The sequence below is a fragment of the Anser anser genome (genome assembly GCF_964211835.1).
Source record: "Anser anser genome assembly, chromosome: 3".
In the NCBI taxonomy this organism is placed as follows: domain Eukaryota; kingdom Metazoa; phylum Chordata; class Aves; order Anseriformes; family Anatidae; genus Anser; species Anser anser.
The window spans coordinates 30772544-30789020 of NC_139722.1; the positions used below are offsets into that span (position 1 = coordinate 30772544).

The following is a 16477-nucleotide window of genomic DNA, read 5'->3' on the forward strand; positions in this document are numbered from 1 at the left end:
AACTTTACAGTCAGGACAAAGAATCTTATAAGTTGACCTATGTGAGTGATAGCTGCAGCTGTAAAGAATTACTTTTAAAGGCTCAGAGCTTACAAGATAGGTCTCTACTTTGACCTAAAAAGACAAGTCTTTTACATAATACTTTGTTTTAAAGAGAAAGAAAACTGCACAGCCTTTCAAACATTGTGGTATGCGAGCAAAGTCATAATTTGTCCTTTGTTACATCGGTGTAAAATTTGAGATGAAAAAGAGGAGATGAGATAAAAAGGAAAGAGAAAAAAAAAATTAGTTTTAAATTATTTTAAAGTGGTTTGTAACAAGAACTTCTGTATTTGATTGCTATAAGAAGTCAAACTCTTTGGGCTCAGCCCAAAGCTCAGCTCTTTGGCATCAGCCCAAAGAGACGTGTTCATATCCCTACCCTAGAACAAACCCACAAGGCCTAGCATGGTTTTGGTGGTAACTCTGCTATGTCCATCTCTTTTGTGCCTCGTGGCAGTGGACGGCCAGTGGCAGGAGTGGAGCCCATGGAGCCAGTGCTCAGTGACCTGCTCTAATGGCACCCAGCAGCGAAGCCGTCAGTGCACGGCTGCGGCCCACGGCGGATCCGAGTGCAGGGGACCATGGGCTGAGAGCCGGGAGTGCTATAACCCTGAGTGCACTGGTAAGTATCCACCTGCCCTATGTCTGGAGGAGGAAGTGAAGGGTTGGGCCTGTCTGCTGCTCTGAGTGCAGCTGCTGGCACATGGGCATGCGCTTACTCCACCACAGGCCCCAGTGGGCTGTGGAGGATGGAGCAGCCTCCCCAGAAGAAGAAGTGGGGCCTGTCTCCTTTTTAATTTGATGAGCCACCTGGAGATAAAAAGAGTGCATCTGCAAAAGGCTGCATGACAAGGGCTGCATGCCTGCTTTTCAGTTTTATTGCCATTTAAAGGACATACAAGAAATAAGGAACTGTTTGAGGACTAAAATATTTAATATTTAGTAAAGTGTCTTAAGAAGCTAGGAAATGAATGTGTATGAAATGATTCTCTCTTACTCTGGGACTGTTTCATGATCCTCTGGCCAGAATTCCAGGGTGGGTAAATTAAATTTATACATACTTTTAGGCTGCATTCAACATGTCAGGGCATGTAAAGTCCTGCTTCTAAAATATCACATGCAAGAATGTATTTATTTACTTTTTTTAAATGATGCTTACGTACACTGCAAATCATTATGTGCACCCCTACAATAGCACTATACAAGTGCATATAAAAATATGCAAAAGTGACTGTGGGCTGTGTGTTTTGCAACTAACTCACTGTTAAAACTCACCAGTCTTTTTTTTTTTTTAACCTTGATATGCAAGTCGTTTAAACAAGCCCATATTTAGGAAAGAAGTAGAGACTTCCCCCATCTTTAGAGGTTCCATGGCCAGTATCTTCTACTTCTTGTCACTGGTAGTTACACAAACGCATCTAATCTATTTGGGGGCTTTCTTCTCTTACCTAAGTAAAGAATAACCTCTATGTCATCCTTTATTACTGTCATTATGTCATCACTGTAATTATATTTTTCCCAATAGCAAATGGCCAGTGGAACCAGTGGGGCCACTGGAGTGGATGTTCCAAGTCCTGCGACGGTGGCTGGGAGAGGAGAATAAGGATCTGTCAAGGGGCTGCTGTGACTGGGCAGCAATGCGAGGGAACTGGAGAGGAAGTTAGACGGTGCAGTGAACAGAGGTGTCCTGGTGAGAAGCAGATATAATCACTGTTATTACCTACACTGCAGTATGGCTTACTTTAACAGTCACCTTTAGGAGAGACAAGATCAACATCTGTAAAGCAGTAGTCCTAAAGAGTTGTGTTTATGTAGCAGGGTGTAAACTAGTTCAATTGAATATATGAGCATCATGTTTGAAATAAATCAAAATGCTGTATTATAGAAATATATCAGAAAAATATTTCATTGCCAAGGTACATCACATTTGTAGAAATAATTTGCTACAGAAATTATCTCTGAATACACTGTTTCTAAGAATATTAGGCCTGTTTTTGTAAATTGTGGAATTATTTTTATGCAGTGTACAAGAGGCCTTGATGTTATATATTTGGGGTAAATTCCAGTGCAGTAAAGATAAGAGAAAAGCAGTGAACCTTACTATAGTGTATAGAATGAATGAATATATGTGACATTTCATAAAAAGCAAAGATTTAAAAAGAAAAAATATATATATTTCCTCCTTTAATATAATACTTAAATTTATTTCTTTTCAGCACTTTTTACTTAGTCCTTACAATAGATTTAAGTCTTTCTAAGTGAGAGCTAATAAAAGTGCACTTTTTAGCTCTTTCAGAAGTGAACTTATTTATCTGTGAAGAGACGTCCTAGAGAAAAAGAGTGCCCTGGAATAAGATAACAAAATAAGGTGCAAGTAGTAAGGTGTAGGATGATTTAGTCATTCACTTGGGAAATCCTGTGCTCTGAACTTCAAGCCAGGACACTTCAAAATTAATCTAGCAATCTCATTGACTACTGGAAAATTCCACTTCATATTTTGATGGCTCTGTGCTAGGGACAAAAAGACCTAAATAGCGGAGATACTTTGGGTCAGGAAATAGGAAATATATCTGATGTGAATTTTATGTTTTCGAGCCCAGGTTTTCATAGGCAGCATGCTTATCACTTGGCAGCCATCAAAGAACAGTTTTCAAGATAGTTGCAACATAGTAGTACAATGAATTTCATTGCATTTGAAAAACAGTAAAAGGACTACTTATAAAATTGTTATACTAGACTGGAAAAGTTTACCAATTTTAACTTTTCCAATGGTCTCTTTAATTTTAGTACATTATTTGAAAAGTAGGCCAAAACAGAATCAGTATTGGGTTCCTAAATAAATTAAAATTTCCATAGCAAATAATTTACTTGGTAAATGTAGACTTTCCTCTATGAAAGCACCTCATTAAGAGAAGGTTAATGGGAATGTTCTCAATAAACAGACATTCAGATAAACAAGCTTTTGCTTATACAACCACTCCTGAAATGTTTTGTCTCTATATTTCAAAGTAAAACCACACTGCTGCAATTTTAAAAGGTTGCCACCTGCTGTTAATAAAATATTTTACAAATGTATTTGTAAGTCAAATGCACACAGAGCATTGTTTTCCATTTGCTATGTGTATTTATTAACTTGATTAATTCCAGATTAGAATCAGTATGCTTGTAGAAACCATAGTAATCTTTTAACAGGTTATACTTGTGCAGAAGATTATACATGAATAACAGATATGTTTGTTTCTAGACTGATGTTTCCTAAAGAATCTCAGATTTAAATGTAGACATTGGATAATTTACCAAAACTTTGCATTACTAAAAATAAAATGATAGATTTAATTTTAATAAACACACAGCAAAAATGAAAAATACTGTACAGAAATGATGAAAAGATATTTTTGTCTAAGTCATTGAGAAACATGAGAGACTGTAACAGTAATTTTTTTCTATATTAACATTGGTTTACCGTAAGTTTAAGACCAGATCCTCAGCTCTGAAGATGTGCATAACATATTTGTTAAGTGGATGAAGCTGCACCAGTTTGTATCACCCAGATTTCTAGACTTACAGAAGACGAAATTATATATTGCTGACTTATAACTGTATAAGCAAAAGGAGAATAAAACCTTTTTCTATTATGCAGGCTGTTGTTAATAAGGTACTTTGCAAACAGAGCTGTTCACTTGACTGACTGAAAATATTGACTGGACTTTTATTGTTTGAGATCTGCATCATGTGAATGTTATTCAGGATCTTCATAGTCTTATCAGTGATTCTCTTCAACTGGTTCTGGCAGGAGCTGATTTACATCAGATACTCCTAGAAGCTGAATATAATCAGCACTAAGAAAGGCAGGCTCAGAACTATTATCTGAAAGTAGGTTTCTCAATTTACTTGGTTTCTAGACAAAAAATATCTTTCTGTGTGATTTATTTCTATAAACAATTAGTAATTTTAAAACTACAGTTGTTTCCTACTATCGTATAATATACTGGGAACAAAAGATAAAGATTTCATGTACTTTGGCTTCAGTCATTGCTCCTTTATTATAACCCAAATATCTGAAGTTAGATTTCACTCCTAACAGGTCAGCAGTGTTAAGGATTCAAGGAATCCTTTTATGAAGGATAACTTCAGAAAATTGTAAACAAATATGAAAAAGGAAAAAAAAATACTGAATTTCCTAGGCAGCTAGTTGAGCAGGAATCATTGTGGAAAACTTACTATAGAATGACCAAACAACAGCTTTGGAAAGAACTGTTTGTTTGTTTGTTTTTTTTTATGCACAGCTGTCCTTGATGCAAAAACAAAGTGTTGAGAGAGACAGAGGTGCACAGCACAGAGTCAACCAGGGTCCAGGCAAACTTGTTTGCCTGGGCTCGTTGACATATTATCCAAGTTCTGACTTGCTTCTACATCTCTCTTCACATAATTCTGAGTTTTGGAAATGGTTTTTACTTTGAACACAACACAGAGGTACACAGTTATCTCTGGCAGTAGGCTCAAATTAAAACAAGTTTTGAAAAGTGTCATGTAAAAGAATACAAGTACTAACCTTCAACAGACAGACGGAAAACTTCTGATATTACCTGTAACTTGCTAACATAAAACAGAGAACATGATATATATATAAAAGTGTGTATATATGCATGTATACGCATGTTTTCAGGAGGAAACAAAACAAAACAAACAAACAAACAATAAACAAACAAAAAACAAGCAGTGTTTGTAGGGAAGTAAGATTTTTAGTTCTGAGAATCAGCCTTAGCAAGTGTTCTTAGTCATTTCTGTCTGAATTGGCCAGAGCTGCATGATAAGCATACTTACCAAAGGTATCTAAATTTTTTCATATTTATGTAATTTATAATATTACTTCTGCATTATGTTAATCATACAATCTCCAAATCAGAACACTTCTTTTGTTTATAAGGTCATAATAGGGTAGTAATTGCATTTATAACCAGATGGCACGTTTCTCAAAGTCTGACTTTTTCCATTGTAACACTGGTCATGCACCCACTTCTGGGGCATGTCTGAAGCAGTGTTAGTATTCTAGATTAAGAATATAACCAAATTTCTTTGAGTTTTGCCATTAATGGATCACTTGCATTTTTAGCAGCACAGTCTGTCTTGATTTACAATTGAGGAATGCTGATGGTGAGGCAAATTTAGCAGGCAATTTTTATGCCCAAGTGTGATTTATATTAGCATTACTGAACCATCTGCAAGGTATTCTTTATCATCTGCAAAGAGAGGGTACCGCTCCATTCCCTCCCTCACCTCACTCTTCTGTCAGCAGAAGTGCAAAAAAGGGAAGAGGGTGTATACAATTTTATGGTGTGTGCAATTGGATGGGTAAAATCTGGAGTCTGTTCCTGCATCTGAATAGAGTTTTCCCATGTAACCATGGGAAAATCATTGAATTGTTTCATTCCTTACCATCACTCCATCTGTAAAATAATGATAGCAGTTCCTTTAGAAGTTCCTTTCTCTTCTTTTTTTTTTTTTTTTTTTTTGGTAGCGACTTTACTGCAGGGTTAGAATTTTCCTGAAATAACTGAAATAAATATAATAATACTTCTAAATAACTCATGATTTTTATGATTTTTCTCTTCTGAATTTGGAATGTTTTCACTAATTGGTATTTGTCCTTTAAGTTGTAAGATGACATCAGCCAGACATTTGCTGTGTTGATCTAATTCACTCAAAAATTATAAACTGGGAATGTACAGTAAATATACAAATAATATTGCGATAACCAATAAAAGTTCATTTTGTTTTATAGCCACTCATACCCACATTATTGATTTACTTGCTTAATTACCAAATTGTAAAGAAATGTATTTCAAGGGAATAACCTGCTTTTTGGACTTCAGAATGTACAGTTCTCATTTTTTGCCCTTAGCACACGTGATGTTTAAACTGTGGCTTCAGAACTGATTCTTTCAGACACAGTTTAAGGTTCAGAAAAATCTGTAGAAATTTTTGTGTAAGATAAACATCGCAGCTTATAACCATGTAATAATTGTCAACTTCTTATCGATGCTTGGTATTATTGATCAAAATAGAACAATAAGAGATTCAAACCCATTAACATTACAGTCACCATCTAAAGAACATTGAAGAGAGTAAAGGCACAGACTATGAAATAAATACCATCACAAAGACTGTTATACAAAAATTAATGCTGTTTGTTTATATGTTTCATTCTTAAAATAAAACCAAAAAATGGTAATATATACATCTCAGGAAGAATTGGGGCAAGATGAAAGACTTACTTTTCTGATAAAAAATGTCTGTTTTACATTAATATTAATATTAATATTTATATTTATATTTATATTTATATTCTCATTTGTAAATGGCAGCACCTTATGAAATATGTCCTGAGGATTATTTGATGTCAATGGTGTGGAAAAGGACCCCAGCTGGGGACATGGCATTCAATCGATGTCCTCTCAATGCCACAGGTACAGTATTACTTTGAAATTACATGATAATAATAAAAAGGGAAAAATCTTTTGCATTTTATTCTAGAAATAATCACTAGACTCATACATATGTATACATGTGTATATATATATGAATATACATATAGCCTACATGTTTACATATCCATGTACATATAGCATATACATGTACCTATAATATACCTTGTCTCATAGTATGCATTTATGAATGTGTTTGTGATGTGTATGTATGTTTATATGTACACACATGCATATATGTTTGTCTATATGCATTATAGATAGAGAGAGAAAGCTGACAAATCAATTTGATAGGACGTATCAGGCAAACTGATGAAAATGAAGCAAAACATAAAAATCTTTTTAATTAAAAAGCAATGCTAAAATCCCAGCAAGTGAACATTGAAATGTTTTTCAGAATCTTGTACTACTCTATATGCTGATGATCATTGAATGAAATTGTTTCTGTGTCCTTTTAAAATAACATGGAATGTAGTTTAAATATGCTTCATTCTTTCCAATTGGTCTCACATATATAAATATTTTCTGTCTTCTTTGTGACTTACAGGCACCACTAGCAGACGCTGCTCTCTCAGTGTTCATGGAGTGGCCTTCTGGGAACATCCAAGCTTCGCTAGATGCATATCAAATGAGTACAGACACTTGCAGCATTCAGTAGGTGCAAAGCCAGCTTTAGTACTTGCTCTGTTTATTCATTACTAATCGTTCATGTGAAAACAAGCTTACCTATTTACTCTCAAGTCAGATTTCTGATGAGAAATGCCAGGTGGAAAACAGACCTAAGAAAGAAACATTTCTATTCATATTTCATATCATTCCAGTCTGACATATTCCTGGTGCTTGAGTGAAAGAAGTTTTATCTTACTGTAGAAATGGAAAAATGATTCAGATTCCTTTCTTACATGCCCACTCTGTGAAATTTTTATAGGGGTCAGAAGGTAAGACATATTTTGGTTTATTAGAAAATGAGATGTGAATAAATGAGATTTACTGGAAGAGTGACGCAATTAATAATTTTATAATACCTTGAATTCTATAATTGCACACGAGAAAGTCAGAAATGATATTTCTTCCTGCTATTGAATTTAGAACTTCACCTTCAAATTTAACAAAGAATAATGATTGTAGGGTGAAGCTATTGCAATGCCTTGGAAAAAGTAAAGTAAACCTAGATGAAGAAATATTATGTTTTTTTCAGCATGCTTAACAAAAATTTTCTTTGCAAAGCATATGGTACATACACTTAAATATACTATATCTATTATATACACTTATGTATGTTAAGAAGCAGAGGAATAATACAAAGCTGCACCAGGAGAGGTTCAGACTGGACATTTGGAAAAATTTCTTTACTATGAGGGTGGTTAAACACTAGAACTGGCTTCCTAAAGAGGTGGTTCATGCATGCCTGTCAATGTTCAAGAGGTATTTGGATAATGCCTTCATTAATGTGCTTTAACTTTTGATTAGCCCTGAAGTGGACAGTTGGAATAGATGATCTGAGAAGGTCCCTTGCATAAGAACCATTGTATATACTGCCTAAATATGCTTATACTTATGTACGTAATATATTGCATATACTACATTATAAATATACTACTATGGTATATGCTAGGTTAAAATAGAATTGTTACATTCTATTTCCACAGATGAGTCAGGTTAATATTTTGGTGGGAAGAACACCTTTGAAAATTCTCATGGACAATGACTTTTTCTTGCATCATATATTTTCTGACATTCTTATATACTCTGACTCCTTTTCCAAAGGCCACTGCTCCATTAGTCATTCAGCAGAGGGGCACTAATACAGCTATGTGCTTCATAACTTCCCAGTCTCATCCAAGTGCAACGTTTGAGTGCCATGTTTAAATATCTTTGGTGGCTTGGAAAGTAGCAATGTTGTTATTCCTCAAATCTGTCTTGCCACTTCGAGGAGATTTTCATGAATTTCCTTGAGTTGCACTTCTGTTTCAGTAGATTCCAACTTTATTGATTCCCGGGATTAAGTTTCAAGCATTATTTTTAAAATAACACAGAATAAAGTGCTAAAGCAATTTTCTCCACTGCGAACACTGCAAAGAAACTTTTATATTTGCTGTCTGTATGTTGTTCTACCCTTTAAGAGTTCACACTAGGAAAAAAAAAAAAATTAAATGGCTGCAAATATTTTGGTTTTGATATTTTTTGATATCTTATTCTTTCATGACAGCTGCATGTAGCATGTCTAAACATAGTCTTATATATGGGCATTGACAGAAATACATTTGTGTTTCATTTGTTTAGAAGTTGCATGTTTGTACATAGCATAATAAAGGTAATGTCTGCAGGTAATATATATGCACTTTTGAATAATAATGATATATTGCAGAAAAAAATCACACTGCAATTGAAAAATTGAAATTTAATATTTCTTTTTGAGCTGGTATTTAAAAGCAAATTATTTTTTTTTCTTTGTTATTTTTGCATTTAAATAGTCAGTCTTCAGAAATATTTTAAAGGATGTATTTATCTTAACATGGCTGGTTATCCCTTTGGAGTTTTCCTCTGTTCTTACCATTTTAGGTTTCACATCCACATTTATTCACAGCATTGATCCTCATTCCACTGATTCTGTATTGATATTCAGCCTTTACGTTATGTAGTGTTGGTAGAAGTCATTCATAAGCAACACAACCAGTGGGAAATACTTTTTCATGTTATTTAGTGGTATGACTTACCTGGCTGACTTTTGATGATGCATTGATGTTTTCTGAAGACTTGCAAGTCTACCTGACAGAAAGGGGTCATTGTTGAACAATTGAAGGCATCCATATCGGATTTATCTATTCTTCTATATTTCCTTCTTCAAAATATTAAATATGATTAGACCACACTGTGAAATAATCTTTTGCCAAAGAACATTTAAAAATAACTAAAGCTTCTTTAAAGTTATGCAAGCATCTAAAACCATCTTATTGCTGTACAACATTTGAGACTAGTTTATATGCATACAAATTAGAGGAGAAAAAATGATTTTTTTTACACCTGGGAGTTGCTCACAAAGAAAATCTGCTCGTCTTACATCTTGCTGCTTCTCAAAGTGAACAACACAACTTATTTAAAGAATCATAGAAAAAATGAGGTAAAGACTTATAAGGTCATTGGCCTGCAATGTAGGCTTGTACCCCCACGATACATATGTCAGCTCTATAAATCCCTGAAAATAGAGCTTTATAAGGAAGCTGCTGACAGAAGGTGTTGCTATAATAAATATATATGCTTATGAAAGCATTTATGAGATGCTTCGGTGTGCTTAACTTACAATAATGTTATTTTCTAACTTAGAACAGGTATAATGGGGGGTGTCACAGTTCTGTGCATGTTCCTATGAGTCTGAGATGAAAAACTTTCATTTCTTACCTGAAATGCATAAAATAGTAATGGGTGTATAGTCTTCAAATATGGTATTTATGAGGTTGGTTTAAAGCAGCTGATGTACATAATACACAGACAATACATACTATGTTAAAGGCATGCCCACCTGGAGGAATACAGACAGATCTCTTTGCCCTCCAAACACACCACATAGGATCCAGAACCAGCCCCAAAGTCACAGACCTGAACTCACATAGTGCTGTGCCCAAGCAAATGCTCTTTTATGAAAAGCATATCATATACTGGGATCCAAAGTACACAGATTCTGAACTGGAAACTTGCAATTATACTAGTAAATAAGTGTCCAAGCGTTAACATAAGCATCAACATAATCCTTGCAGTCATCTGCACTGTTTAATTATTTATCTGTTAGCATACTCCCTGATATGATTTACGACCATACCAACCAGCACTCTTCCAAACAACAACTAACATCGTTTACAAGACAGCATGGCAGAGAGACCATTCCCAGCAGGTAATAATCCTATCTTTCTCTTGGAGAATGAAGAGAAAGAGAATTTAGCTTGAGGGATACAAGCTGGCTTCACTCATTGGCCTCAGTTCTAGACAGTATCCCTGAGGCTTTTTTTATCTACTTTTATTTATTATTTACAATAAAAACATATTATATTTGGCCAGCTTGGACTGGGGGCAGAAAATATCAGAGCTTCATGTATTCATCAGTAAGACTACACCTGAAGTACTGTGTGCAGTTAGTTATAGGCTCCCCAGTACAGAGAGACATTCACATTCTGGAAAGAGTCTAATGAAGGGCCACAAAAATGATTAAGGGACTGGAGTCTCTCTCATTTGAGAAAAGGCTGAGAGAGCTTTTTAACCTAGATAAGAGGAGGCTCAGAGAGATCTTATGTATATTAATACCTGAAGGGAGGGTGCAAAGAGAATGGAGCAAAGCTTTTTTTCTGCGGTGCCCAGAGGCAGGACAGGAGGCAGTGGGCACAAGCTGCAACACAGGAGGTTCTTTCTGAATGTCAGGAGACACTTCTTTACTGTGCAAGTGACTAAGCACTGACACAGGTTACCTAGAGAAGCTGTGAATTCTCCCTCTTTGGAGATCTTCAAAAGCCAACTGGACATGGTCCTGGGCAAGAGGTTCTAAGCAGTGAGGGTGGATCACAGAATCACAGAATGGCCAAGGTTGGAAGGGACCTCTGAAGATCATCTAATCTATCCCCCCTGCCGAACAGGATCACCCAGAGCACATTGCACAGGATAGCATCCAGGTTGGTTTTGAATATCTCCAGAGAAGGAGACTCCACAACCTCTCTGGGCAACCTGTTCCAGGGCTCTGTCACCTTCAAAATAAAGAAATGCCCTCTAATAATCAGCTGGAACCTCCTGTACTTCAGTTTGTGCCCATTGCCTCTCATTCTGTCACTGGGCACAACTGAAAAGAGATCAGCTCCATCCTCTTGACGTGGTCCCCTCAGATATTTATACACATTGGTGAGGTCTCCCTTCAGCCTTCTCTTTTCCAGGCTAAACAGGCCCAGTTCTCTTAGCCTGTCCTCACAAGACAGTGCTCCAGTCCTCTCATCATCTTCACAGCCCTCCTCTGAACTTGCTCCAGTAGTTCTATGTCCCTCTTGTACTATGGAGCCCAGAACTGGACACAATACTCCAGGTGTGGCCTCACAAGGGCTGAGTAGAGGGGGAGGATCATCTCCCTTGACCTGCTGGCAACACTCTTCCAAATGCAGCCCAGGATACTGTTGGCCTTCTTGGCCACAAAGGCACATTGCTGGCTCATGGTCAGCCTGCTCTCCACCAGGACTCGCAGGTCCCTCTCTGCAGAGCTGCTCTCCAGCAGGTCATACCCCAGCCTGTACTGGTGCTTGGGGTTATTCCTCCCTAGGTGCAGGACCCTGCACTTGCTCTTGTTGAACTTCATGAGGTTCCTTTCAGCCCAGCCCTCCAGCTTGTTGAGGTCCCTCTGAATGGCAGCACAGCCATCTAGGGTATCAGCCACTCCTCTGAGCTTTGTGTTATCAGCAAACTTGCTGGTGGTGCACTCTGTTCCATCGTCCAGGTCATAGATGGATGAGTTGAACAATGCTGGACCCAGTACTGATCCCTGGGGGACACTGCTAGCTACAGGCCTCCAACTAGACTCCACACCACTAAGCACAATCCTCTGAGCTCTGCCATCCAGCCAATTATCAATCTATCCCACTGTCCACTCATCAGGGCCGCACTTTCTGAGCTTGTTTATGAGGATTTTATGGGAGACAATGTCAAAAGACTTGCTGAAATCAAGGTAGACCACATCCATCGCTTTCCGTTCATCTACGCAGCGAGTCATCTCATCATAGAAGGATATCAGATTGGTTAAACATGATTTCCCCTTGGTGAATCTATGCTGACTATTCCTGATTACGTTCTTATCCTCCAGATGCTTGGAGATGACCTCCAGGATGAGCTGCTCCATCACCTTTCCAGGGATGGAGGTGAGGCTGACTGGTCTGTAGTTGCCTGGGTCCTTCTTCTTGTGCTTCTTGAAGACTGGCATGATATTGGCTCTCTTCCAGTCCTCAGGCACCTCTCCAGTTCTCCACAACATTTCAAAGATGATGGAGAGTAGCCTAGCAATAACACTGTCCAGCTCTCTCAGCACTCATGGGTGTATTCCATCGGGGCCCATGGGTTTGTGGATGTCAAGTTTGCTTAGCTGATCTTTGACCCAATCTTCTTCAACCAAGGGAAAGTCCTTCTTTCTCTAGACTTTCTCTCATGTCTCCAGGGTCTGGGATTCCTGAGGACTGCGCTTATCAGTAAAGACTGAAGCAAAAAAGGCATTCAGCAACTCCACTTTCTCTGTATCCTTTTGTCACCTCTCACTCAGCAGCAGGCTGACATTTTCCCCAGTCTTCCTTTTTTGTAGTGATGTATTTGAAGAAGCCCTTCTTGTTGTCCTTGACATCCCTTGCCAGATGTAATTCCCACTGGGCCTTGACCTTCCTTGTCACATCCCTGCATACTCTGTATTCCTCCCAAGTGGCCTGTCCCTTTTTTCACATGCTGTAAACTTCCTTCTTCTGTCTGAGCTTTGCCAGGAGCTCTCTGCACATCCATGCAGGTCTCTTGCCCCCTTCGCTTGCCTTCTTACTCATAGGGATGAACCGATCTTGAGCTTGGAGGAAGTGATGCTTGAATACTGACCAACTGTCTTGGCCCCCCCCTTAATTCCAGGGCCCTAACCCATGGAATTCTTCAAGTAGATCCCTAAAGAGGCCAAAGTCTGATCTCCTGAAGTCCAGGGTTGCAATTCTAATTTTTGCCCTGCTTCTTCCTCACAAGATCCTGAATTCCACTATATCATGGTCACTGCAGGAAAGGCTGCTTTTGACCCTCACATCTCCAACTAGTCCTTCCTCATTTGTTAGTACAAGGTCCAGCAGCACACCTCTCCTTGTTGGCTTCTCTACCATGTGTGTCAAAAAGTTATCATCAATACACTGCAGGAGCCTCCTGAACTGTTTGTGCCTAGCTGTGTGTTCTTCCCAGCAGATATCAGGGTGTTGAAGTCCCCCATGAGAACCAGCCTTGTGACTGAGAGGCTACTTGGAGCTATCTGAAGAAGGCTTCATCTACCTCCTCTTCCTGATCAGGTGGCCTGTAGCAAACACCCACAACAGTGTCAACCATGGTAGCCTGCCCTTTACTTCTTACCCATAAGCTCTCAACTCACTCTTCATTTACCCCTAGATGACCTCCAGAGATCCCTTCCAACCTCAACCGTTCTACGATTCTGTGATTCTGTGACTCTGTGATTCATTTGCTTGCTCATCCGAAATTATGACTCTAGTGACTTCCATGATTCCAGTGGGATTAGGAATTCACACAAGGCCAAAATTCTATAAAAGTAAATTCATAGTTTGTTACTCTAGCATCAATGTGATTTTTACTTTCTTTCTAAAGATAGCTTTTTTTCTACAAATGTTAACAACGTTTTTCACCAGATGTCCACATTAAGCCATAATTCTATACTATAGCATATAGAATTTTACCACATTACCACAGGTGATTAACGCTATAAGATCATTTCCTTAGTACATAAACACATATATGTACTCAAGTTGAACCAGGAGAGGTTTAGGTTAGAAATTAGGAGACATTTCTTCTCAGAAAGCAGTCAGGCATTGGAATGGGTTGCCCAGGGAGGTGGTGGAGTCACTGTCCCTGGGGGTGTTCAAGGAAAGGCTGGACGTGGTGCTTAGGGACATGGTTTAGTGGGTAACATTGTAGTAGGGGGATGGTTGGACCAGATGATCTTGAAGGTCTCTTCCAACCTTAATGATTCTATGATTCTATGACTTTATGATACTGTATATAGCTACAGTAGGTTCACTGTCTCATACAGAAAAATTTGTGTATTTTTACATTTTTTTTCTGTTACTCACCTAGAAGTGACATAGAACAGATTTCAATCCTTAACAGGCAGTATTAAAGTAGCAGAAACCCAGCCATGCTGCATGTTCTTCATCTTGAATTGAGACTTTTATGGAGATTAATATGGTAGCTATGCAAATCATAGAAAAATGGCACCATATTTTCATCTCAAAATCCATTTGTAAGTCTATTTGCAAAACATGATGTGTCAGTAAAGTTAAAAATATACTCATAATGCTAAAGATAATATACTTTGTTCTGCCTGTGTGCCAGGCAGAGTTACTGCTCTACTCATGACAGCCATGTACTTCAGATGTATAAGAAGGCAGGGCTTTCCACTGTTTAAATTAAATTGCCTACATATATGAATCATTCTTTGAAACATCAATATTTGTGCTGGATTTGGCTGTTAATTTGGAGTTAATTTTCTTCATATTACCTAATATGCTTCTATCTTTTGGATTTGTAATGAAAATAGCATTGGTAACACATGAATGTTTTAGTTGTTGAGCAGTGCTTACACAGAGTCAAGTTGTTTTTTTCTGTTTCTTAGAAAGCTGGGGCTGAGGGTGTACAAAAAGCTAGGAGTGGACACAGACAGAACAGCTGACCCAAAGTGACCAAAGGGATATTCCATATCATATGATATTGTGCTCTGCAATAAAAACTTTGGGGAAAGTTTGCCAGGGTTGCTGCTGCTCAGGGACAGGTTAAGAATTAGCGGCTAGTGATGCACAGTTGCATTTTGCATCACTTATTTTTCTTAGTTTTGTTTCTCTTTGTTTCTTTTTTTCATTTTTTTCCTATTAAACTGTCTTTTTCTCAAGCCATGGGCTTTCTCAGTTTTATCCTTCTGTTTCTCAGCAACTCAGAGGTGCGTTAAACACTTAATACATCATTACAACAGTTTCAGAGTAATTAAAAATCTTTAATTAATACATATCCTCAGCATATACTTGAGATCAGGCTCTACTACACCTCCGTTGTTTTTTTGTTGTTGTTGTTGATGGGGAACTGAGGGAGACCAGTTAGGCAGAAAATAAATATTTCTGTACTTCCAAATTAATGTCTATCCACTGTTCCTTCTTAATGTTTATATCTTTTCATATCACAGCACAGAAAATCCCTGGTATGTTAAAAAATGTAACTACAGGACCTCTGAAGAGAATATGGAGCATGATGAAACAGTGCAGGGGAATGGTTTAGCTTGTGGTGTGGTGACTGGCAGTTGGTTTGCATCTTTGGAGGGCATGGTGTCCACCATTCATGTACAGGAGCTTGACTAAAAACAATTAAGAGGATGAAGCACCTAAGCTTGTTTATTTTAAGTTTATTTTATCTTTTGTACTGTGCAATACAGGTCCCTTTTAAAACTTGGGATGATAACTAGATCTCTTTGAATAACAGAATCAATTATTCATGAATAATTTATCCAACATTTGGTACAAATCAGTCATCAAATGAATTCAACAAATACTGTTTGACTAGCTTATACAGCTGGTTGACTAATATGAAAAATTATCCACTGAACAAATTAAGGGACAAAAACACCCAAATCCGTGAAATAAACCCTTGGGAAATTATTTGGTTAGCTCTAAGAATAATACTTAAAGAAGAAAATTAGGACTATTCTTACTAAAGCATTATAAGTGGAAAATGCTAAGTGATAAATAGGTATGCTTTGCCTACTTTAATCTCGTGACCTAGGGCATCAAGTGATAGCAGGATGAACGGAAAAAAACATCATAGACAATATATCAGGACTCCTCTTTTCTGAATTTCTTTTATTGCTCTAGTGCATTTACATTAAGTACATTTACATTTACATTTAGATTCTTTGCATTAAGAAAATGCTCCTAGTCAAGCAGTGTTTCAAGACAGTTTCAAGACAGTCATCTGTGCAGCTAAGAACTGTTTTGCTCATTGATGTAAAATTTGTTAAATGTGTACTTGAGAAAGTGGATGTTACATAAAAAAAGAAAAAAAGGAAAAAAAAAGGATTATAAGTATCTATCTTATCATGGGTAAAAATGAAGGATGGCTAAGATCTAGTGGCAGAGGATATCCTTTCTTCAGTTCCTTCTGCATAGTTCTTGGGCACGTACAGCTCATTAGATTTCACCTGA

General features: G+C 37.4%; 1 protein-coding gene across 11 annotated transcripts in view; it reads left to right on the top strand.

Moving 5' to 3' along the window:
• The window catches only part of ADGRB3 (adhesion G protein-coupled receptor B3), a 468984-nt gene that overhangs the window by 209781 nt on the left and 242726 nt on the right, over nt 1–16477 (top strand). For all 11 annotated transcript variants that reach the window (XR_014582934.1, XR_014582935.1, XM_083832452.1 and 8 more), the window contains 4 exons: nt 500–664; nt 1568–1732; nt 6408–6509; nt 7075–7181. Coding sequence is in view for 9 of the 11 variants with exons in the window: in XM_083832452.1 (XP_083688578.1) it covers nt 500–664; nt 1568–1732; nt 6408–6509; nt 7075–7181 (539 nt within the window). In the remaining 2 variants the exon portion in view is untranslated. The remainder of the gene's footprint in view (nt 1–499; nt 665–1567; nt 1733–6407; nt 6510–7074; nt 7182–16477) is intronic.